Below are 26,555 nucleotides of genomic sequence, written 5' to 3'. Positions count from 1 at the left end.
CTCTCCCGCTTACCCTCATCTGTTTCTCAGGAATAATGAAAAGATTCCATATGCCATTTTATTTACTCAGGTTATGCTTGGAGCAGGGAACAGCCCTGTGGGCACCTCTTCAATTCCCGTTACCTGACCTCTGCTGCCTTACTCATTAGGTGCTAGGGTCTGGGTGAGCATGGGTGCAGCTGAGTACATCCTGAAGATGCTCAGACCTAAACCTTCACATCTCTCAAAACCAGCACCTATAGCTAGTTACTGTATATTTTCTGGTTTAAAACTGTTCAGTTAAGGACTTATTTACTGCTATGAACTCTCCCTCCATAATGCTGGACATTTAGATGTAAAAGCAACACTATCACTGCACTGGTGCACGTAAAATCCACATGAATCTGCTAGAGCTCCCTTCCACCACCTGCACAACTGAAGTACACAGTCTGAGTCACCACTTCAGTGTTTCCATCAGTGTAACAGAGGAGCTAAGGAAATCAACCATTTCAATCTGCATCATACATCTTGAGAGCACCTTGTAATTACCAGTTCTGGTTCTATCTATACCTCTTCTATAACAAAATACCCAGCAGATCTCTCAGCACATCCCTGATCCTCCCAGCTCACTTCTCCTCTAACTGCAATCCCAGCTGCAGCTGCTGCATCAGCTATGGTATTTATATCCCCTCTCTCTGCTGATCCACTACTGTTCCCTGCTTATTTAGAAGCTGATTTAACTAAATTTGCTTTTGACAATATCACATTTATCACTCTAAATGGGACTCTGACCCATGTTTTCCCCTTCCAAAACTGATAGAGACATCCTTTGCCTCTTTCCGTGCAGATGGCAGGGGGGTGTATTGGGTATTTCCTTGCAGTGCACTTTCTTTCCTCCTCCCCACTTCAGAAGATCAAAGAAACAGAACCCTGCTAAATCTGTTAGAAACACTGCCAGTTTGGCAAGGGAGCTGAGATCACATGGGGCACACAGCTCGGAACATGCCTGCTTTGACACAGGGGGCATTTATGAGCAAAGATGCAAAAAGCCACTGAGCGGCTGTTCTCTATTTTGAGCTAATGGACAGCTTCTTTTTAACCCTCTCCCCTACGCATCTCTTCATCTGGTCTTAGGATGCCCAATCACACTACGCTAACATGGCCAACACCAACTTAGGCTAATTGGAAAGAGACCAAATAAAGCAATTAGAACTGTGTTACAAAGAGAGACGAAGGTTGGACAATTAGAACTGAATGACAGATACAACTTTTTAATTCATCTCTATATTTATATTTAACATGTATTTATCATAAAAAATATGTATCTTTAACAACTAAGTCTTGCTCAGGATGAAACACCCACACTCCTTTTTTGGAGCACAATTCCCAAACCTTGGAGAAGACCTTTGCCTAACAGACTAGCTCCCATTCAGAAACTGCCAGGAACGCATAATTTAGAACATATGGGTATTAATACTTCATTAAACCATACAGGTGTAGCAGCACGCCTTACATGTACCATTATTTTTTAATGTGCTTCTGTTACATATAAGCCTATATTCCACATGGAATCTTTTTTTCTCAAGCTCTCCCAAAACCCTGCTTTGACACATTGTGGACAAGTGTCTTGAGCTTCCCTTGGCCCCAAGATTACCTCTTGGGGTCAATATCCTCAGTCAATTTCTAGTGCATTTTTAGGACAGGGTTTGACATTGAACAGCCTTGAAAACACAAGGAACGGACCCTCCCCTGTCCACTCCCAACAGGGACCGATTGGAGGCTCTTGCCTCCTTTAACAAAGCAGCACATTTGTAGTCCTCTGAACAGCATTCTCTTTCTTTACTTGACCTGCCTGACAGGAAAAAGCTGCTTCTCCTGATTTGTCAGCCTAAGAGTGAAAGAGAAGTAAAATTACTTGGGAATGTGTTTATCCATCACTCCTGCATGTACGAACCCCTCATTGACAGCTTGATGAAATCTGGCAAACTGTTGTCCTTCTAAAAGTAAAAGTAGTACAAAGTTGTTAGACAAGTACCTGATGGTTATCAAAATACACAAAGAAATGACCTTCATAGCAAGCACAGGTCAAGCTTAGTAAAACAGACAACTTAATGTTCTTGATATTTGCTTTGTCCAAGCAGCCTGTAGGCTCTTCTATTTTAAACATAATTCCCTGAGCCTACAATACATGCGCAATATGTTGTATGTTGGTAGCATTCCAAACACATGTTGTATTTTCTGCTCTAACCATTCTGTGTTTTGAAGCCATCAACCACAATTTTGCCCATCTTCAAACTGCAGAATTCAGCACAAGAGCTTCTTTGTGAACGCTCCTCCCTGGCCAGCAAGCAGCTGACTGCCATCAGGCTCCACCTTACGGCTCTTCTCTGTCCTGGAGAAGAGTTCCCTTTGTGCATCACTTTGTCATCATTTACCCTGGTGAACAGCAGCACAAAAGACATCGTCCCTGTTCTCACGGTAAATGCATCAGCTCATTCGGCAGAACCTTTAACCTCTGCCCCCAAGATACCAATCACCACTCGCCTGGATTAACTCTCTTAAGAAGTGGGCGCCCTTCAGGCTCCTCCTAAGGCCATCCTTTCTTTGCTTTGCTCCAGGTTATTCTCATTCTCTCCCATCCACCAGCTTGCCCAAGCTGACAAGATTCTGAAATATGTTTAACATCATCTCTTCACTCAACAGCTAGACATAAACTAAAACCTAAATCTCCTCATCTCCCCACTCAACATATAGCTATTGTATAAAATGCCTCCTGCATATTCTTATCCCTGAATGCCATGGGATCTCAAGGACACAGAAGAGAAAATTCTTTATTTCATGTCACCCCTTGGCTATAAGGTACTACAGCTTTACTGCAAAGGCAGGCACCACAGGCTCCAGGATCAGTTCCAAACACCAAAATCGTCAAGTCTGGGAGTCCTTCTCCATACCAGCAGTAGCCACCTGCCCTTTTAAACCCACTTGCTTTGTACTTGTTTCTATGCATCTAAGGTTTCTCCCAACCAACCAGTATACTAGAAGCTGACTAGCAAGAGAGCCAGAAACATGAGCCATGCTGCATCCTTGGCAATGCAGCAATTCCCTCCCAGCACCAGGAAGAATAAGGCAGGAGCAACTCTTCAATGCTGCCAGCCACTACTGAGAGCCAGAGATAGGCTGTCAATCTCCATCATGCAAAGAGACACCAATATCTCAGGATCAACACACGTACCCACCAGCAGCAGCACAGCATCCAAAGTGACTTTTCACTGTTTCCAAGGTTCCTATGGCTCTGGTTCCATGCCACCTGCCCCCACCCAAAAGCTCTCCCAAAAGCACTGTCCATCCTCCTGTCCCATTGCTACCAGGATTCTCTTTGTGGTGTATCAAACACCAGCAGAGCAGGCAGCCTGTAGGAGCACGCAGCTTGCTTCCTGGTTTAGGCATGTGATGATGGTAGAAAACTATTTCCCTCATATCCTTGTGCCGGATACAGACTTTTTTAAATATCATTTTTTTAAACAAATGGATGTGACAACCTGCTGTGACCATTCCTCATGTGAATTCCTGATCCTAAGTTTACATCCTGCCATCAGTGCTAGGAATAAACAAAGCCTACCACCATACAACTGTGTTCTTCCTTTAACGCAAGTCCTTGTGGTGGGAGCAAGCCCTGATACAGTGCACAGATCCAGAGTATTCTTATTGGAATTTGACAGCACAAAGATGAAGCAGTGAACAAATAAACTTAGGGGGACTCACTCACTTAGCCATCAGTAATGAACACGGAGTGTGCTACAGCATATTAATGATGTGCAGCAGAATACACAAGACCAGCCTGAGCAGCATCCCAGCTCCGCCTGTACCAACGCAGCACATTATCTGAGATTAATCAAACTGACACACACACACCCCCCACACACACACGAAGTGTGCAAGCATTACCCTGACAAACACTCCTGAATGGAGATTTCTGCTCAGACGCCAAGATTTTGTCAATGTCAGCAAAATAACCCAGGAACTGTATGTAATACAACTCACTGGGTTTTGTGTAAGGACCATTCCTTTTCTCAGGCACTCACAATAAAAATCTGTGCTAGCTACAACAGTCAATATTGACCAGTATCACATGAAGCTATCGGCTGTTCCTGCAGAGCAGCACCAGCTGATCAAACACTGGCAGCAATCATGCACAGGAGCAGCTTCAAACTCATTGGAAAACCAGGAGATTTCTCTCACTGAACTGAGAACACAAGGTTTCACCTGCTGAAGCACAGCAAGCCCCAAACCAGTGTATGGTCATTATTCTTCCCTTCCAATATGCTTATGACCACTGAAGCCTCCCCCTATGCTCCACTGCTCACTGTCCCCTGACCTAAACTGAATCTTGCCCTTCTCTAACCATTACTCACTCGGTATCTTTGTCTACCAAGGCACTCTTATTTCATCACATCACATTTGGCTTTCAGAGCAGCATCTAACCCACTGTACCCCAGTGCAAGGAAGCTTAGAAAGTATTTTTAGGCGCTGTGTTTCATGTGACACCAGATTTTCACCTTCATTGCCTAGCTCAATGTCAGGAAAGACCAAGGGTAATCTAGAGATGGTAACATTTAACAGCACCCAGATCTGACTGCACTGTCAAAACCTTCACCCCTACAATAGAAGAAACACATTGGCCATGGCAATGAAGATGAATCCAGTGCCCATGTCTGCAGCCAAAGGTATGCAAGAATGTATTGTATTACCAAGCTGCGCCTAACCCTAACCCTGCTAATAAAGCACTTGAGAATTTAAACCTGTTCAGGGACAGGCAAGCAACTCCATAATGGTAGGATGACTTAGCATGTCTCTTTGTCCATTTTCATACTTCTGCCCCATAAGATGATGTTTTTCCATGTTAAAGAGGTACAGAAGTGAGAAGAGCATGACTGGACTTTTTGGGGGAGCAGACGGGACACATTTAACAGATGGCCTTTAGCACCAGCCATCAAACTGAGTTCAAATAACAGCAATTTGAAGGGAAAAAAAATGACAGTGACTTGACATGGTCTCTTACATAAAAATGCCCCATATTTCTTTTGTGCCATATCTTTATTCACTTTGATGTATGATAATTCCCTGCTCCTCTTGATTGCTTTTCAAAAGTGATCTAAATTAATGTGAATTGGTAAAGGGTAATTATTCCTATGAATAATTAGTGCATGCTAATAAATGCAAAATAGGACATTTTTTTTTGCTTTTACCAGCACTGACAGTTCTTGCTCATGACACCCACCCCAGTAAAAGGACACCTACTGAACACTGACAAAGGAACAGGGAGAATAGCTGCATCCTTACTGTGACAGCAAAGAGTTACTCTGTATGGCAAGGAACGACAGAAGGATAGCTTCTGCTTTTTGTCTAAAGCATGATCTTACCAAACAATGGCCGATTTTCTCTCAGCAAAATCCTACAGGAACCTGTATTATTAAAGATACATGATGGCACAAAAGGAGGAAGAAGATACTACCAAGAGGAGGAATACAAAGATGCTGCTAAGAAAAAGGAGATATTGACAGCAAGAGGAACAAAATTGAAGGTTTTACTCATACTGATACTTGTCATTAACTTTCCTGCTTTGCCAATGATCACAAAGAGCTCGGTGACAGTGAGCACAGGTACCTGAAGGACCAAGGCAAGTGCCCAGGAACAGGAGCTGCTTGAATCAGCTAGGGCAGTGCCACCAAACATGGCACCACAGGCTGTGCTCCAGGGCACACCATTCCATCACCGTGCTGCACAGCCGGCCCCTAAGCAAGCATTTAACATCTATAATTCCCATTAAACTTTATTAAACTGAATAGCTTCACACTGCACTATTTAGAGGCATCTCTAGCACACTAATTGGATTAAATGGCACACAAGAACATTTAAGTGCCTTCCCAGCAATAGCAGGAAGCTCCACAAGTAAGAAGTAAGATCCTGTCTAAAATAAATAGTTCAGAATTCTCTGCAAGTTGCATTTGCTCCTTCCTCAAAGTCACAGCAGACGTTCTGGCATCATAATGGGAATGACATTAGTGAATCACGTGAAACGTTTTAAATCCAGTTGGAGTCCAGCCCACCCTAATTTATTGGAGTGCTTTTAAAGGAGTTTAGCATGTCACACTATCATGAGTCTAAAAGGGCTATTTTCCCATCTTTTGGAGAAAGACAAAATTCAAAACCACACACACAACTCTCATACTTGCATTGAGACGTGACTATGCATATCTCTATCAAAGATAATTATAAACGTGGTGCAGTCACCACATTAGCAAGAAGCAGGATAGAGAAAGATTCAAGTTTGTCTACAAGTTGTTTTTTAAGCAGACAGTAATTACTAAACTTATTAGAGGTTGAAACACTCTTAGATGGTGCTCCCTCTTTTCCACCCAGGTATGAAGATAAGCACTCCCCCTTCCCCAAACCTCGCCCCACAACTCCCAAAACCTAAGAATCAGCACTTACCTTCTCTAAGCCTGAGGTCTCAGAAGCTGCCTGGAGCTTCCACCCACCTATGGGGCTCCAACTTCACAATCCCCTCCCGAAAACATACCTTCTGCTACAAAACTGCAAGCATGTGGGTTAGAGCCTGGATCTGAGCAGACTGATTTGCACTCACCATTTCAATCATGCTTTAAACCTGCAAGCAGGAAACCAATCTCAGTGTGGTTTATATCTGCAATCTGCAGTTATTTTCTTTAGGAAATAACAACTGATTATCAGTGGCAGGCATAAAAACAGCATTCTGCTACACAGGGAGATCCACCTATACTCCTACACACATGTTTAACCAATTTTGTAGCTTAAAGCATATTTACTTAGAGATTTAATGCTTCTGGTTTTATTGCACTAAAAGGCATCCTCCATGATGGAGAAGACCTTAACACAACCAGGATGCTCTTGGCCTGCTTTGTCACAAGGGTGCATTGCTGGCTGATGTCCCACCTCAAGTCCACCAGGACCCTCAGATGCTTCTCTACAGAGATGCTTTCCAGCCAGTTGGTCCCTGCCTGTTCTGGTGCCTGGGGTTGTCTCTCCCAACACGCAGGACTTGGTGCTTCCCTTTGCTGAACCTCACAAGACTCCTGTTGCCCACCTCTCCAGCCAGTCAGGATCCCTCTAAGAGCAGCACAACCACCTGGTCTATCAACCACTCTCACTTCCTAACACACAGCAACTTCCTCAAGCTAAGAAGAGTTTTATGATTTCTCTGAAACAACATTCTCCTTAGAGTCTTGGTGCTCCCTATGCTGCCCCTCCTGCTCAAGCTCAGGCTTAGACTAGGAGATGATAGCTATTCTTTATAAGGTAATTTCCAGTTGCTGAGGCCAGGACACTCATTGCTTATTACTAAGCCACCACAGCATAGAGCACAACAGCCAATGCAGCTAATGAGGCTGCCTTAAACAATATGATAAATGAATATGCTGATGAGCCAAGGCACCACTGCTTTTCCATTTGTGCACTTCCATGAGTGATGGGTTGTGAAAGCATCGCCCATCATCCATCACGCTGAAACTTACTCATCAGGTCCAGAAAAAGCAATCCACATTTCTCTCTCTTTCACAGAGCAGTAATGGGTATAAAAGGAGATTTATGCCACCTTCTAAATTCTTTGCTAAGCAAAGTAATAACACTTCAGCCTATATAACTATTCAGTTTTACAAAGGATGTCTACTCGGTTTAGCACATGGCAGTACAGATGTCAATCTGATTTAGAGGAAATGTTTAAACCAGGTTTAGCTTGGATCCACCATGTACCTAACCGGTAGAAGTAAAGTATGGTGGAAACTCAGCACTGGTGTCACGGCTTGCTTTCAAGAGGGAAGGGTTGCTCAGGCTGGGAAAGACAGAACTGGAGGAAGACATGGTAACAGCCTTCCCCTGCATGAGGAGTTGTGCGATGGTGGCTGATCAACTGGTCTTCATAAGCACCAAGGGAAACACACAAACAAGTCAGCTTCTCTTCACAATATTTAGCTTAAATAGTGGGACAAAAGCAGTCTAATCAGAAACAGTTAACAGACTAACCAGGGAGGATGTCAGACCTCCCATCACTGCAGGCTTTTATCAACAGATTAGATGAGCATCTGTCAAAGGTGTCTATGCTGCCAGGAGAATCCAAAGATAGAGAAGAGACTTTGGGGGGAAATAATACAGAGGTTAATAAGGCAATGGATAAAATGTTAGTTTGAAGAGAGGAGGGGTAAAGACTCTTCCACAAAGACAGGAGACAGTGCAAGTATCCTCCTTGCTCCCAGCACAAGGATGGCCACTAACTTGGCAGCCCACACAACACATGAAGTTAAAGTTCTCACTACAAAAAGGGTACAGCTCATACTGTGTTAGTGGAATAAACAGGAAACTTCTCCCAGGGGTTGTGTGCTGCCCTTGAAAGGAGGGGCAGGAGGTGCCTCATTCATCTGAGCACAGAAAGCAGCAGCCGGAGCTCTCAGGGCCTTTTATCATTTTGATGACCTTGTGCTCATTGCCTTTTTGGATAAAACCATAAATAAATTCACACATAATGGCCTTTAGGGAACTAATTAAGTAAAATATGCTGGAGCTTTGGAAGGCAGCAGGGTAGGGACAGACCAACGAGGGGGCTGAAAGAAAACATCTGAGACCCTTGCAGATAATGTTATTTTTCTAACACCACTGGTAAAGACATTTTCAGACCAAACTGACTTATATTTTTTATTGGAAGCCTTTAAAATGTAAATTATGAATAAAAAAATACCATCACTTCCACCTTTTCATTGAAGGTTACATATTAATATTTCCCTGAAACAACGTCAGGATGTATGTTATGTGATTGTATCTTAGCAGGGATTAATTCCAAACTCTTGAAGACAGTGAAAAATCTCAGCTTAGGAGCCCTTGACTCAAACAAACACTGAAATTGAGTAAAACAAGACAGCAAGCTTGTCCAGTCCTGGTTTATTGTCCAAACTAAGCAATGTGCAAACACTGAAACAAACTTAGCTATAGATTTCATTAATAATTATTATAAAATTAACTTTTTTTAAACACACGGGGTTTATCCTAACAACTGTAACGTAAATGTTAATGGATTAATTCCACTCCCCCTCTCCCACCAAAAAATGTCACAAGATCCATTTACACATAAATTATATCCATCGAGTTGCCTCCAGCTAGGATATTTTATTCACTACTGGATAAAGAACAGCTACATTATACAGACTGTAATTATCTTGTAAGGAAAATATCTTCATTGTGGAAGTATGATTTTCTACTTGGATTTAAAACTAGCGAACAAAATCAACCCCCCATGCCAATACCCATGTACAATCTCAGTCTCCTTTTGAGCATCTCCACACTTCTGGCCTGCTTTAAGAGGAGCTGCACAAGCAGACACATTCATTGGCAGGGCTGCAGGGATTCAGCTGAGGCCAAGGCATGCTGATCAGCTACAGAGAAGCAGGACAGTAGCCAGAATCTCCATCATCACCTTACAGCCTTTTCCACCCTGCCCCTAGAACACAGCTGCTTTTGCCACAGTGATTTCATATGAGAGAAGGAACAGAAAATACAGCATTATTTACAGCTGCAATGGCCAGAACTTAGCCCTGATGCACACTGAAAGCTTATGTTACAAGGCATGATGTGGGCTCCTTTTTGTATCTATTCTGCTTTCCTTCTGCATTTCCTCCTCCTTTTAGCCATCCATTAGACTCAGTGGCACATCCTTATTCAGTTGATCTTTATAAAGGAGCAAGAGAGTCTGGGGGACTGCAGAACATCCCCCTGCTGACAGACTAACCAGCAAACCGTCACTCTGAACTGTAAACTGTATTTACATGAATAATTGTGTCCAAAACAATTTCCCCACGGAGCATCATTATCTGCATTTTTCATCAATAAACCACAGCTTGTTAAACAGGAGGGAAAAGGAGGGGAGAATCAAAGGGTTTCTATTTGTATCCAATGAATTTCAGAAAAACTCTTATTAAAAAGCTGTTAACAGTCCTGCCAGCAGCAGGAAAGAGGCACTGCTTGAGAATGACAGGGAAGCCAATGGTTATAACACAGACACTACTTTTGGGATGACAGAAGTTACCAGTTTTAAAAAGCCCAACACCAAAAGCCTGCATCTGTGGGATACTAAAGATCTGAGCTAAAACAGGGGTTCAAAGACAACTGTCGGGATTGCAAGCAACACAGCACAGGCACAGCAGCCATCCCATCCTGCTCCAACCACTGCCACGGCACAAGAAGTTTCCACTCATCTGGGGAACATCTGTCACCAAAACTGCCAATCTGGCCACTTCAAGCCACAGGCTGCTGCAGGCCAGAACCACAACGCTCACAGCATGGGGCAGCTCTCCATCATTTTGGATACACAGCCGCTAAGGACCCATGGAGCAACTTCACCCTGCTTAAAAGCAAGCTGGTAAGTGCAGTGGACCAGGACCACCATGCCAGGAGAAGAATCAGTGGCACTGCAGGGCTGCAAGTGCCAAGCCACACATCCCACACATGTTCCTGCCTGGCCTGGACCATGTTACAGTGCGTTTCTGCCACAAAACAATGGCAGGGATGTATTTACTCAAATGAACCTTTAACTGGCTGGAGATTATTTTAGAATCATGGAATGGTTTGGTTTGGAAAGGACCTTAAGATCATCCAGTTCAACCCCTGCCATGGGCAAGAACACCTCACACTAGACCGTGCTGCTCAAGACTCCATCCAACCTGGCCTCGAACACTGCCAGGGATGGAACATTAACCACTGACAAACCCAGGCACCAGCCCTTGATGAGGAAGATTTGGGTTCAGCTCACTACAGTGCTACCAAACACCCTCTTTGACTCCACACACCCTGTTGTCACAGCTCATGTCAAGGGACCAGCAGGTACCAGGCACCCCAACAATCTGCCCCACCATCTCAGGCCCTGGAAGTGAAGTGTCCTATCTCACACTCACATTGCAAGAGTAATTCACCATTACAGAAAAATGTTCCGTTACTATGGTAACAGGGAAATAAAATAAAACCCTTAAAATTCTTATCAACACAGGTTTTCATATGCAGATTGCAGCATTCTGTACTTCCAGTTCAGGCTGATTTACGCATTTTCAGCTATTCAGCCAGCCAGCAAAAACTGAGTGATTATTTCTGAATATAAAAGTTAAAGGTCATCCCTAGATAAATCACAAACAAAAACAGGCCTGAAATTTCTCATCTATAATATTCATAACAACTAATTCACCTCCAGTTATATGTCAAAACCCAGTCATGCTAATTTTAATGGCTTAATGTAGGGGACAACTCTTCTCTGTTTCCTTCATGCTAAATTTGTTTCCATACGTATGTCTCTGCTTTCTACCCTTTGTGGATAACACACGTAGTAAACAAGGAATAGAGAGGCTTTTAGTGAATGCTTCTAAAAGTCACTATATTCAGCTTTGAACTGCTGGCCTGGGGCTGAAATCAGCACTGATTCATAATGTCTCAGATCTTTTTTAAGCTGCAACTGAACATTCACAGAAGAACTAAAATAGTCTGAAGCAGCTCTGGTTACCAGTTGTGATGGGTTTAAGCTCCAGTGTCCTGATGCCACTCATCTGTTTTCCTCCTTTTTCTGAGCCTCTTCAAATCGAGTTCCAGGAACACAGCAGAAATAGGAGTCTCGCACCCCAGACACCTGCCTACTTCTCCTGCCTGTTTTCTACATGAAACCCACCAGGAGACTGCAGCTCCCAAGGAGGAATCTGGTCCTACCTCAGTTACCAAAGAATCTTCTGGAACATTCGGAATCAGCTGGACCCCTCCCCGGGTGGCCAGCAATCCTGGTTCCCAGGGCTGTTGCAACAGCCAAATGGCATGGAATATACATCAGATGGGCATCTACCTCCGGCCCTTCCAAACAGTTCAGGTTTCTCTGCTACCCCGCTCTTGTACTCCCTCCTGCATGCTCCCAACACCAGCAGCTATACCTGCACTTCAGAGCTCACCCACCAGCTTGCTTTGGAACCAGCACTCTGCAGCCACTGCATTGGCACCCTCCATCATATCACACACTCCAACCATGCTCTGAGGCTCCACCCTGCCTGATACCACATACATGTTTTATCTCTGTTCTACTCAGTATTTGTTATTATGAACTTTCATTCCCTCTGTCCTACAAAGAACATGTATACAAAATACACATGCAGAAAGCCACCGTGCAGCTCCAGCCAATGCCAGCACAGGAACCCCTCAATAACTCAGCAGCCGCAATAAAGGCTTCATATTATTCTGGCAGTCATACCAGGCAGTCCTCAACCAGATGGATGTATTTGTGGATAAGGCAGATCAGTTTTGTCAGGTTGTAATTGGTTTTAGAACAAGTAATTCCCACAATGACAAACAATTAAAGAGCACAGAGCTCCCACAGCGTGTAGCACTGAAGGGGGTTTTAGAAGAGGGGCAAAAGCAGAGGAGAGCAATGGAAGTCTTACCAACACTGCACAAACAGTTTCACCCTGGACAGGCCTAAGGATGCCACCTATGAGAACGGGACAACCCAGCAGCACTGTCAGGGTGCCTCTTCCACCTCCCAGATGCCCATTCGAGCTGCCACTAGAGCCACAGCAAACACCTTGGCAATTCAGAACCTGCAAGGATCAGCTGTCCTTCCCCCTTGGCAAGTCCTCTGGATGGCAGGCAAACAGAGAACAGTAACTCTCAGGTTTCCTGATACCCTCTTCACACAGAGATGCTACTGCGGACAAGGAATTCTTTCCAGCAAGTTGTGCACACATGCAGCCTGGTAAAGACCACCCAGAAAACCTAAGGAAGAGGTCATTGGTGATTTCCTTTCTTTCAAAGGCATATTGCCATCATTAATTCCTGCAAGCTCAGTAGTTAGTCTGGTGACCATAAATGTCTTATTTTGTTGTCACTGTGCGGTACACGATGGACAAGGACACTGCAGCAAACACCAGTGACAATGTGACCAGCATTCCCAAGTCCTTGGCACGCTGATGAGACTGCACGCGCTGGAAACCAAGAGGATAGCCAGGGTTTGTGTCTGCCTCTCACTCACAGCTGCAGAACTCCTGAGGATAAGACTGGTGACTGTTCCCATGACCAGCCACCACTCTCATGTGGAGCTTATCACTGAAGCTCTGCGCAAACTGTCACAGCAACTGGATTGCCTCCACAATGACAGCATCCTACAGCTAATAAACAAAGGGCCCTTTACACCACATTCAGACCAAAGAACCAGTTCTGCTGGTGTGCTCATCTTTAATACACTGCCTTGAACCTGCACAACACTATCCCTCCTTATGAAATATCTCAGGTGCCACCCACTGAGAGACAACAACATTAACCCCATTCTCCAGATGAAGAAGCCTCACCACTCAAAGCCCCAGTACCAACCCGCTCTCAAGCCTGGTGCAGGAGTCAGGACTACAGACCTGGGTCCCTGCTGCTCCCTCCAACATCAAGGAGATACCCCAGGCAAGCCCACTGCTCCCCATGTTTCCACAGTGCACAGCATCTAGAGCTGCGATGTGTTTGGATGCAGTAAGAGGCACCTGGACACTGCATCGGTTATAGAGTAAAAAGGAACCTTTGCCACAAGCTGTCACAGCCCTGATGTTACACCTTCTGAGGGGACTGGGAGCACGTTTGGGTCTGGAAACAGGAAACAGCAAACAAACGTTCATATCTAGCTCTGTGAAGCAGCTTCCAAGAAAGGTTCCTGAAGGTATCTTCTTGAACATTCAATTTTAATCCCCAATGCAAGTTTCATTCTGAAGAAGTTATTCTCTGGCTTTGTGACCTGCAAAATTATCTCCTTCCAGCCAGTGCCTCAGGAGAAGTACACCATCTGCTACACACTCCTCTCCCATCTGAGACGGATGTCTTCTCACCACATTCAAACAGAAGTGTTTGTAAAGCAGGAGGCAACCACACCAACAGCACAATCCATGAGATGTACCAGAACATGCTGTATGATTAGGAGAGGCAAACAATGTGCATTTCTTTTCTCCTCTTCTTCCCACTCACCCTTAGTTCTGAGCTGACCTCTTACATGAAACAGATCATTGTTATTCCAACAGTGTATCTCAAACTGCCATCCCGCAAGAACAATGACTACAGGAGTACTCTTTCTGTTATGGTTTCATTTTCAAGGGTTTATAATATGACATTTTCACTTACAGTATGTTTAGTTACCATCTCTTTAGCGGTTTTAGCAAGAGTAGGTCAAGAGCACAGAAGCACTGTGCAGGAAAAACTGCTTTTAAGAAGTGAATCACTCAGTACAACATCATGCAAGGATATTAAAAGAAACAAAATTGCTTTGGAAGAACCTTTTGCTTCCCAATTCACTTGACATAGTCCAAGTTAAAACTGGTTCAATGCTGCTATTTATTTTTGCTTGGTTTGTTGCCATATCTCCTCAGGTTCTTCTTGAACTATCCAAAAAATACAATTACAGTGGAGATTCTGATTTCCAGTTTCATTTATTACAACAGTTAAAGTCCCATTCACTTGGTAAAAAAAGAAGATGGCAACACAAAGGACCCTACAAACCATTTAGCGCATTTAGTGGAAACTACAGTGACAAATGGTTTAAGGAAAATCTGGCACAGCAAGAGGTTAACCTTCCAGAGTTTCTGTATGTGCTGCAGTCATTTCAGAGAGCTCCAACTGAGATGTCAGTCTTTCCGCTTCCTCTGGGTGCAACACTGCATGTTCAACATCTTCATGCCTTCACAGTGCACTTACAGGCAGTTTGCTGCAGAATGACCTATGCAGTAAGTCTTGTCTTCTCCATCTCACTCTGGCTGATGCACATACCCAGTCCTAGCCCCATGACAGTTCAGTTCCCCTAAGTTGTGAAACAAACTGGTTTCCATCACAGAGCAAGGGCAGCTGTCCCAGGTTATGGTATTTCTGTACAACATCTCATAACTCACATTTTCCTCCCCATGCTGGATGCAATCTTGCTTTCTCTGGGAGCCACAGCATACCTTCAAAATGTGAACTCATGCATTACCTGTACCATGGTGGTGAAGATCCACCTATTTCTGCATCACAGACAGAGGAAGACATCATCCTGCCCTGAGGAGCAGACATCCTCACTTGAAAACAGGAAGCGGCAGTTGAGTTGAGCAAACAGGCAGGAGGTGGCCAGGGACCTCAACCACACTTATCACCACAGATCAGCCGATCACACAGCCTTTTAGACCTCACAACACAAGCAAACTTCAAACAGACAGAGGGGAATCACACAGCATACACACTACCCAACTGCTGTGGCAGTGCAGAGGACATGTCCAACCAAAGCAGTTTCTGGTCTTCATGTGAGACACAGAGTTCAAGCACTTGACTTTTGTTCCTACTCCTACCTACTGCCCTCTTGTCTCCATGCCTCTGCATCACCCTGCCAGCCAACCAGGCAGAACGCTCCTGCCTCTGGAAACACTGGGAAAACAAAATCAGTTCAAACATTCTGAACCATTACATGGGTATTTACAGAAACGCCAGCGTTACTTAACCCAGCATTCAGAACATTGCTTTGATGCTGCAAGGGAAACTATAATGTACCCAGCCAATTGTGTAATGCTCTACATGGGGATAGAAATTGTTTTCTGATCTCTCTAGCAATCACACTCCACCCTGAAGCATGATATTCGATTGTGCTGACCTCAGCATGCTTAACTGTACATAGCATTGACTGTAAAAGTACTCAGCCCTTTTGAAAATGTGCCCATCTCCAACAAGAAACAAGCATCAGGCAACACTGCAAAACAAAAACACATCATGATATCCCAGGCTGTACTTGATAGAGTGTAACCCTACTTAGCAATAAGGTGCAAACAACTTCCTATCAAAGTAGTTAGCATCCTCTTGCACACTATATTACTGCTGACAACCAACAGGTCTTTTATCCACAGTAAGAGACACACCAAAGGAGGTGCCTTTGCCAGATGTCCCACCACTGCCGGTTTCAGAGGGGTGAATACAGACAGGCTTCAGTCACTGTGGTATGAAAAGCAAGGTGACGAATTCACTGTGACTCTTTTCTAACCTTGCAACATAGATCGTGTGATTCCTCATGCAAGCAGGGACTTCAGTACATCATCTCAGAGGCATGAAGCACTACACACCAACGTCAATGGAGGATCTCACCCATTCAAGACTGCCTTCCCTCAGTGCCATGCTCAACAGCAGCAGAATCTCGTTTTCAAGCAAAACTATCTTTTGGCCAGAGCAGGACTTTCCCACTCCTTAATGGTCATTTAGTGCATGCTGTCCTTTCAAGGGAGTCAGCACATCTTCCCATGCAACAGAGGAGCGAAAACCTACAATAACATTTTCTAAAGCCTATGGCAGGGTAATCCTGCTGACAGTATTTCTTCCTTCCCTAACTGAGCAGCTCAACACAGTGTCTTTTGATACTCTCACACAGCTTTAATGTATCACTTTCCACTAAGGACACAAAGCAGTTTGCAACAAGGTCAACAGCACTGTTTCCATCATGTCCTGAGCCACACACAGCCCCCAGTTTCACACGATGTTCCCACTCCATGGCTGAATTCCCAAACCGGACTTGGCTGCACAAGGCTTTGCCTCCTGATCACCACTGCCTAACGCTGCAACTCTGATCTTCAAGCTCTCTTGCAGCTTTAATCCTGCCATGCTGCCAGTGCTGTTAAATGACAGATCAAAGCCTGCACCTTTAAGATGTCACACACTAACAAGCGGTCTTGATTGAAACATCATTCAGGCTCTTCCCAAATATCAATTAACCTTTTTTCACACAAAGAAAACCTTGAACTGTCTCTAGAGCCTTTGCCAACACAAAAGCTTTAGGCTGCCATACAGTTTGATGTCTAATTCTTACTCTCTTATGAGTTCTTCTGTAATCTGTGATTAAATTAGAGCATCACTTTAATTTCCATGAAGTAAATAGAAAAGTGTGGGGATGCAGACTGCTACCCAAAACCTAGTTTGCTTATAGCCATTAGATCACTAACACTGGACAGAAAGTCCCACCTATTACAGCAGAGCTTTGTCTGACCCAGAAGCTTTGAACATCACCATCAACATAAAGAATAACTCACTGCTGGGAGTTCATTCAGATCGCAGCCCCTGCAGACTCCACACACAGAAGCTTTCCTGAAAAGCATTTAGTTGGCCTGAGTACGTCACCTTTCACTGTGTTGTAAGCAGGAATTCTAGTCACCTTGGGCAGTGGGGAAGCATTTTCATTCACAGCAAGGGGTTTTACTCCCATGAAACAATTACTGATTAACCAGTGCATCTGACAGAGAGAAATGTTGGATACACACAAGGCCAGGAACCTAACATTATCTAACTGGTGATCTTGAGCTAAGAAACCTGCTCCTGAGGTCATCTTCTCTAAACCAGATGTTCCCTGTAGCAGACCATGGCCTCAGGCTCTACCCACACCACAGAGCAGCTTCAGGACCACAGACAACAGTCCAAACAAAACAAAGTTAATCGATGCTATAACATCTAAAAGAAAAACAATCTTTGAGGCTCTCCCCTGATGAAGCGGAAGCCACTGTTTCATGAAGTCCTGACAGGGACTTCTGCTGTGGGCCTTCAGTGCGTGACACTGTTCAACAGAGTTGGGGTTCAGAGGTGAGTTTGGTCCAACAGATGGAGAAAGGCAGTGGAAAAAACCTGGCTCCCTTCTCCCTGAATGGGAATCACCAGTGCCAGACCTCTGTCTCCTGATCCCCGGTCAGTTACAGCTTTGTATCCTACAGCTTTCATTTTCAAATATCCACTCTTACAATACAAGGCAGACAGTGAAACACACTGAGTCTCACCTAATCACCAGAGGTAGCTTTGCTATCCGCATAATAACCAAAGCAAGAGCCATATGGATAAAATCCTTGCCCTAAAGCCATAGCCCCAAGCGTTGCCAAGAGCAGCAGGGTTAGCAGTGGCGCAAAGAGCAGCATCCCCTCTTCTCTATCTCACAGGCAGGGCACTGAGGCTCAGAGACCTGGAGGGACAGAGCTAAAATACTCAGGGATGCTCAGCTAAGGAGCAACCTCTTTCTCCACCTGTCTGACAGAGACACAAGCAAGAAGCTGCAGACAATTTAACTCCAAAAGAAGATTACTGAGCACACCTGCTATTGCTACAAGACAGAGCAGTATTTTACAGAGCTACTTTGAGAAGCAAGATGCATCAGAGTGACTGCAATCCCTTGCCACAACACTGTTCCTCCCAAAGGCCTCGGTGTAAAAAGAAAGTAAAACCTTTTTTCTTCCCCTTCAAAGCTATTCTTCAGTTCTGAAGGAAAAGAGTGATAGACACTAACGCAAGTTCTTCTCTGAGCTGTGGGACACAAAGGGGTCCACAGCTTTCCCAAACCCTCCCGCTGCCAGACCAGCAGCCTGCAGCACCAGAGGTCTTCTTGCAGAACCTCCCCATGAATGTCAACTGGGCTTCCCCGGTCAGGAAAGGACATCAGTAAAGCTAGCAGACAGCTCTGTCATTCTGGGAGGCACACTGTATAAGGCAGCTCAACAGCACAAGATGGGTAAGCAAGGGAACCTCACAGGTACAGCTTTTACGCAGTTTCCAGCTCCCCAATCCCCCCCATCCCTCCCAGGGCAGGGGTTCCCAAACTGGGAACTCAGACCAGTACACACCACTCCATGGCCACGTTCGAACAAGCACATGAGCGCAAGCCATGAGGCACTGCTGTTCCCCTCAGAGCTAAATCTGGGGACCCACCCTCCAGAAGAGGCCAGGGTTGGGCCAGAAGGAACAGTTTCCGCTCTGGAATGAGCCCACCACACCTTTGTGCATATCTTTGTTTGTAAAACAAAGGGGAAGAGTTAAAACCAAGAGAATGATTTAATACAAAAGGGATGATTTAAAACAAAGAGGATGATTTAAAACCTCTTCCCTCCCTGCCATGGACAGGATCCTAACAGCTGCCTCCTCATTGATGAGTAATGACAACACTGGGATAAATAAAAGGCTGTATATTCCCAGCCTGGCATGTGAGGGCTGCTGTGCTATCGATGGTGCCATTTTTCACATAACCTCTGGACTAAGCTGCTGACCACTCACGGTCATTAAGCAATCCCACAGCATCATGGCAGTGAGAAACACACCAGCACTATCACACCAACTCCACCCCTGCCCAGGGAAGCTGAAAACAACTACAGAAACTCCCTCTGTTCAATGTCAATACTCCACTTCCTCTCCTAAAAACTCTATGTTGCAATAAGCTGTTCAGGAGCTGCCTCTTCCCAAACCCCTGCAGTTGTCTTCCAGAGACACCAGAATAAGTCATCTCAGGCCAGGCTTCCAGAGAAAACCTTACAAGCAGGTTCCTGGAGATGTGAACAACCCAAAGTACATGGAACAACTGCAGGCACAAAGCAGGAACACCAAGAGAGGACTGGAAGCCCTAAGGAGGTCATCAGTGACACGTACAAACCTTTATTACCACTGTCACTGCGTGGGTTCATGCTGTTCACTTGTTTCTGGGTCCTCCCTTGCTGCTATGATACACACCAATAAAACACAGAGGTGGGGCACAACACAATAGCTGTTAGTAAGAAATACTCATCTTTCCAAAGAGGAAGGTTTGTTGGCAGCTCAGCAAAGGTCTAATGGGATTAAATCAACTTTCCAGATTAAACAGCCACCCAAGTTGTAAGAAAGGGAGATTACCTCATGGCAGCATCACTGGAAAGTGGCATGAGGAACACAACTGCACCCACGGCTGTGCCCCTCTCCTGCCTTGAGCCTGATGCCAAGCATGATGTGCATGAACTGCTCCATCACCAGCTGCCTGTCAGGAGTACAGATGCCTCCAAAGTCAGTAAATGCATTTCAGGAGGTGATTGCTGTTGCTGCCATGGGTGGTGGCTTAACAGCTACTGAAACAAAGCCAAATTCAGGCAAAGAGAAAATTTAAGAGCTCAAGGGGAAGGTTTCCCCCCACCTTCAATGGACCAGTAGGAGGAGAGAGTAAATCCTTCCAATGAAACTGTGCACACAGAACTTAAAACACTACACCTCGTAGAGGCTTATAAATATCTGTTAAGCACCTGAAGAACATTTGGTGCTGCACTCTTAAGGCCCTTAAAATTCTTCACCTGGAACCAGGACTAGCTACAGGCCATGAGTAAGTGTTGTAAGAGGTTTTTACTGTTATCAGGGAAAAGGGTAGACTGACAAATAGTGTCCAAAGACAAGCAATAGCAACCGCAGTGCCTTGGCACTCTCCAGTTCAACCTCCTGCACCAGCACCATGAGGCCAACCGCCTGGCTCTGGTGAGGCAGTGCCTGGTGCTGCACCCACACAGAGCTGATGCTGAGAGCATCAGATCACACATCAGCTGTGTCTGACCCACAGCAAAGCACCCAAGCACATGTGCACACACATCTCTGATCAGTCACCTCAAGCTGGCAACTCCTCCTTCCCATTGATCACACACAGGAGGCACAAATCCAAGGCATTTTAGGAGGGTCGATCCCACCGGCAACTGCACAGAATCACTGGTGGTTGGCTGCATGCAGGAGCCTGCTGACTCTGGTTGAACCATCCCAGCATCCACCAAGCACTCAGGACGTTAGCTCTGCAGGAAACATCTCTAACAGATTCAATTTGTTTCCATTAGAGACTACCAATTCATCTTTATTATGAATCACATACATACTTTCTGCTATTCCCTGCATATGGCTGTCCCTGCACGTTAGGTCTCATGTAAAACCAGGACCACACTATCAGACACCACTGAGGAAACACAACAGATAACAACAAGTAAATCAACATGGGAATCAAGCGGACAAGGAGCAATGCTGAGCAGTTACTCTGAAGTCTCACAGCAGAAACTAGATCAGATTCACCAGGATCTGCTATCTGTTGCCAATGACTCCACTGATGCTGACAGCTACACCAAACATGCCAGCTGGCCCTCAGGTCACACTTCCCCACATTTTGCTAAACAAAACAATTAAGCCAATGGAAATTTTACATCCATTTTTGTGATTAATATTTAGCAGTTTCCTCAACGGGTGGAACTTCTCTTTTGCACAGAACCATTTTGTTAAATGGGCTGTCAAGTTTCAAGCCTTGATGCCTCTTCCAAGTGGGAGCCATGCTTCCCTCCTGAGCAAGCCATAATCCTGGAAAATAATTTGCTATGGGAATTACCCCAAGATTTTCTGAGCTAAGTGGAAAGAGAGGAATAGGTAGGAGTTGATAACAGACATAAAAGAAGGAATCAAGCTACTGCAATAGAAAAAGTGAAGCCAAAAACTAATGACAAATCAATGTAAGCACACATTAGTTTTCTGTGGCCCCAGGTTTGCAAGCCTTTTTAATGGTTTTATATGCTAAATCCATCAAAACTGTAATTCTATTATCAACTTACACAGCAACTAAGAGTCCTCGCAGTGCAAGAAATCATCCCTTCACCACTATGCAGCCAGGTGCACCATTTAAACACTACTGTCTTTAGGATCACCAGGGATGCTTCTCACCAGCCAGCCATCTGACAGCAAAAGATGCCATTGACTCACAGCAGTCTTCTTGCCAACAATAACCAAACAGATCATACAATGACCCAGCTTTTGCCAGAGCTAAAGAAAAGCTTCTGGAAGCAATATGAAATTAAACAGCCAACCAACATGATGCCCAATTTTCTGCAAGATTTACAACCTCGACCCTTGGATGGCTGCATCTACGTAACTAACACTGCTCAGCTTCAGTGCATTAAAGCATCAAATCACGCACCTGACTGTAATGAGGAAAAGACGTTTGTTTATTTCTCTGGCCAGATAAACCAATTAAAATTGCATGTCTGAAAACATTCACTTTAAATCGTACATCCAAGGATCTATTGTATTCTGAATTCTGCAAGTAGCTTTAAAGAGGCAGCCACATCTTTATGGCCATTTATTTTTAATGCGACCGTTCCTGTCTGCAAATCTCAGACAGACAAATAAGAAAACCTGCCTCCTAAAAGTGTCCTTAGTATTTTCTTTCTGCAACATCTGCTTGCAATCCTGGGGACAACTCTGGGGCAGCTGAAGAAGGATGCAGAGGAGAAGCAGAAGGCAAGGACGGACCCACGGTGTGATAACTGACAGGAGAGACCACGCCATGGGATGGTGCTTGTCAGCAACGCGTGTGTTCAGGAGAGGTGAAAGAGAGAGGTCTCCGTGCATGGGCAGATGGCAAACACTGCGGATTGCCGCAAGGACAGCCAGCCTGCAGCAGCCATGGGCAGCAATGATTTGGTATTTCCACTCCTAGAAACGGATTGGGAGCAGCACCGACCCAAAGCCTCGGGCACCCTGCACCACTACCAACAGTGTGTAACTATGCCCCAGCTATCAGCCCCCCCATCCCTCTGCACCATCCAGCAAGAGGGTGTGCAGCGGCAGCACTCAGCCCTGCGCACACGCAGCACACACCCTTTATCTCTTCAAAGCATTTCCAGCACAACTCCTTCCCAGCATGAGGAAAGCAGGCACAGTTCTCCAGGGAGGGAATAAGATAGAGTCGTTAGGGCTGACAGATCACCCCTGTGCACAAAGATTACTCACCAGTTAAACTCCACTTACGCCAGTCATGCACCCCCCATGAAGTGTGGGCTCATCGATTCTTTAACTGAGGGTGCAGCAGCCTGGAGCACAGGAGGTCGGGGCAGGGCTCAGTTATTGACAGGCTGTCCCTGAAGCATTTGGGGCCTTTGCCCTATTCCCACCAGCCTGGGCAAGAGGGCTCTCAGCAAAACCTGCCACAAATCCAGCGTCGGCAACACTTTTATTTCTCCTCCCCACCACCATCACATTGTTCCCAGTAGTTTGTGAGTAACTCTCTAGTAATGCCTGGGCAGCTGAGGGTGTTTATGCACTGCAGGCACTGCACATTGGTCATTGCTTTCTGAGAGCCCCAGGCACAGACACCTCACACCTCCCCAGCTGCCCCATGGGTCAGGCTGGCCAGCACCAGTCACCTCCAACATCCACCTTTTAAATGCACTTGAAACACACCTCTGCTGTCAATTGCTCCTCTACCCATGCCAATGTGTTCCCTGGAGTTCACATCCAGGGTTTTCCAACTTCCTCCCTGCTATCTTCTTGACCACACCTGTGCTGCATTCAGATTTCAAACCCACCCTCTCTAACAAGACACCACTTCTTCACATTTTCATCTTTATCATCTTCATACTTCAGGTATTCCTTGCCAACAGTTTCTTTGTTAGTCCCACTTGCCACCGCTCCCCCTTTTCTTTCTCCCTATTTCTTTTCCATTTTAGTCTTTCTCTGGAGATTTGGGTATCTGCCTCCATCAGGTTAGCAGGAGTTTAGATAGGAATAGGATAATGACTAAATCCCTGAAGGAAATAAATGGGGTATGTGGATAATGAGGTGGCCTACATGAAATCCCTAGGTCAAGCCAAGAGAGATCAAGCCTCACAGAAGGGGAGCAAAGTGGAGATGGGTGTTTACAGTCACTGTCACAGCCTCAGAAGAAGGTCTAGATGATGACAAACTCTCCCCATGTCGGATTTTGCTGACACCAAGGACACACAGGTTGTATTTGCACAGGCAATACACAACTAACCAAAGGAAAAGCCCCCCTCCCTCTGCAGTGTTCTCGGCAGCCGGTCCAACTGGGGTCCCCACCAACAGAACAACCAACCACCCACTTACCACTAAACATTTCTGCCCAGTTACATTTTCTTTCACCACTCCTATTTAGCAACAAGGCACAGGGCACAGGAGACCTCTGTGCCAGTTCCTCTGGACTCAGATGTTGCTAAGCTGTCCTCCAACAGTTCAGCAACACAGGAGGGTCAGAGCCGCCCTGATCCCTGCAGGGAGGTGACAGTGAGGGTGACAGCTGTCAAGACACAGCCACGAGCACCAGAGCCCCTTCACCTCACCAAGGTCACCCCAAGACCACCTTGGTCCTGTGGCGGAGCTGATGCTCCTCAGGGACGGAGCTGCCACCACCTCAAAGGTAGTGAGCAGTCAGCACGCACAGACACTGGGGTCTGACTGCTTGCCTTGCCCCAGCTTCAGGCACAGTTAAACCCCAACCACATAGGAATTAACCTTTATTCACCTGAAAACACAGACCAAGTACCCAAAACCAGAAACTGGGCATTTCTGGAGGTATAATTAGGTACAGAATAGTATAAAGGAAATTATTACTGGCCCATTAGCAAACTCTGTGTTACAGCTGCCCAAAACGTGATCGCTGTGGTGCAATAAAACACCCTTCTACATAGCCCCAGCATTAACTAACATATGGAAACCATGAGGCTACAGAAGTCAGGCCAAGAATGATCATGGCAAATGAGTATTCCAGTTACAAACAACAACAAGAAAAAACATTGGCGATGTCTGCAGTGAAGCTTTTGGCACAGATCAGACCCTGTCCTGCTTCCAGCTACCCCTCTGCAGCCTCGAGCATCCAAGAAGCAGGAGCTGCGTGGCCCAGCACATCATCAAGAAGATGGAAACGTGGGGCAGGCTCTATGAATAAATGCAAATCCCCTCCCATAAAACAGAACAATACCACAGGCTAAAAGAATATTTCATCTGCTTAACTACAGGGTGCAATAACATCAATTTGCCCAAATTACACACAAGCAGAAAGGTAATTGGCACTGAGCAGAGCATGTTGTGACTGCTACTTCACTCTTCAAAGCCAACTACAAAAGACTGAAATGCACGAAAGTAAACAATGGCACAAAATCAACAGACAGCCCCTTCCCCAAACCCCTCCATCTGGCATTGCACTGTAGCATTTCAACAGCTCCAAAATGAAGAGACATCATTCAGCCAAGCTCAGGATCCAACATGCAGAGTGACCTCTAGAGAAGGCAGGAAACCTGCTCTGTTTGCACACTCAAGGGTTAACTTGCAAGAAAGCTATTGCATATTCTTTTAATTAACTCTCTCTTAACCAGAGACATGAACATAACAAAATGGTGATCAGGTACCTGTATAAAACAGCCATCCAAGGGGAGACTGGAGCCAATTTTACGTAATAGCAAAGGGACTGGAAGGGGGCAACTCAATGAGAAGGCATTCAGTAAGCAGTTAAGTACCCTCAGCTGAAAGTGGGAAAAGTAATTGCCATCAATTAATAGAATGAGGAATTGTTGCAATGAGGAACAGATTTGCAAACTGAAGTTACCAAAAAATAGCAGTTAATACAGTTTGCTACCGATACTAAAACTCCTATTTTCAAAGCAGACGGATGGCTACACAGACTGATTCGCTCCCGTCTGACCACACACTCTGACACACTTGGCCTTTCACCAGGCTGCAGACATTTGTGATGTTTCAGAGAGTACCAACTTTTCCATAATGAGTCTAACTGCCATAAGAATTAATCCGGAGCCCGGTGGGTGACGCTTGCAGCCTCAGCAGACATAACCACTAATGATGTTCTTCTCCAATATTTATTAACAAGGCAGCCTGCTTCCCAAGGTCCTCATCCTGCAACAACGCTGGGACTTGCATAATAATGATTATGTCCCTTGAAGTCGCTGGGCCCGATGCGCGGCGAAGTTCCTTACGTAAGACCCGCAAGATCAATGTGCTTCCTACCGGGCGGCCCGGGCAGAGCTCACCCTGCAGACACCGGCACCAGCGGTTCCCTCCCGGCCCGAGCCGCCGCGCCCCCCGCAGCCCCGGCGCTGCCCAGGTGGGTGCCGGCCGCAGCCTCGCACCTCCTTCCCCATTCACGGGCACCGGCTCCGGTTGGGGGTCAGTAACCAGCGGCCGCTCCGCACGCCGAGCTCCCCCCGCAGGGCGACGGCAGCGGCCGCGCCCGGTACCTCCGCGGAGCCGGGAGCCACTGGAGGTGCCCACGGAAGGGAAGGCACCGGGGCCAGCGGCCCGGGGAGCGCAGGGCGGTGCAGGCCCCGCAGCCGGGGCCGGCCCCCGCCCGCCCCGCCCCGCACACAAAGGCGGGCACCGCAGCCGTGCCCCGCCGCCCGCCCCGCAATGCAGCGGCCGTGCTCCGCACCTTTTACTTGCGCCTCGTAGTCGGCGATGATCTCTTTGTCCTTCTTGAACCTGCCCTGCGATGACATCGTGGGGGGGGGCTCCGCCGGGACAGCCGCTCCGCGCACCGCCGCTCACCCGGCCGCGGCCCCGCCGCCCTCCGCCGCTGCCCTCATTGGCGGTGCCGGGCTCCGAGCGCAGCACCGACGGCCCCAGCACCGCTCCCAGCCCAGCCCAGGCGCGGCCCTGCCGCCGGTCCCGCGCTCAGGTTGCGCGCTGGGCGAGGCGGGGCCGCCGTAAGGGGCGGGGCGGGGCGGGACGCGCGTCCCCGCGCCCCTTCCGAGCGCTGCGGGTGCGGTGCCCCTCGCGGAGGGGCCGGTGCTGGGGACAGGGGACGCGCAAGGCTCCGTCGAGGGAGGGAGGGAGGGAGGGAGCTCCCATCCCCATCCTCATCTTCATCCCCATCCCCATCATCCCGGTCCCGGTTCAGCGGGGCCCGGCTCGTACCGCAGCTGTGTTCCCGCAGCTCCGTTAACCGGTGCGCACGATCC

At 46.4% G+C, this 26,555-nt stretch overlaps 1 protein-coding gene across 2 annotated transcripts in view; it reads right to left on the bottom strand.

The window, feature by feature from the left end:
* Positions 1-26,226, bottom strand: part of SRGAP3 (SLIT-ROBO Rho GTPase activating protein 3) — a 114,738-nt gene extending 88,512 nt beyond the window's left edge. The window contains exon 1 of one of the 2 annotated variants that reach the window (XM_034065992.1): positions 26,027-26,226. In XM_034065992.1, coding sequence (XP_033921883.1) covers positions 26,027-26,093 — 67 coding nt within the window. In that variant the 5' untranslated portion in view covers positions 26,094-26,226. The remainder of the gene's footprint in view (positions 1-26,026) is intronic. The other variant, XM_034065991.1, reaches the window with a different exon arrangement.
* Positions 26,227-26,555: the final 329 nt, after the last annotated feature.

This window comes from Melopsittacus undulatus, chromosome 9 (genome assembly GCF_012275295.1).
Source record: "Melopsittacus undulatus isolate bMelUnd1 chromosome 9, bMelUnd1.mat.Z, whole genome shotgun sequence".
Taxonomy (NCBI): Eukaryota; Metazoa; Chordata; class Aves; order Psittaciformes; family Psittaculidae; genus Melopsittacus; species Melopsittacus undulatus.
Note: the sequence above shows the minus strand (reverse complement) of the source record. Positions and strands in the feature narration are given on the sequence as shown.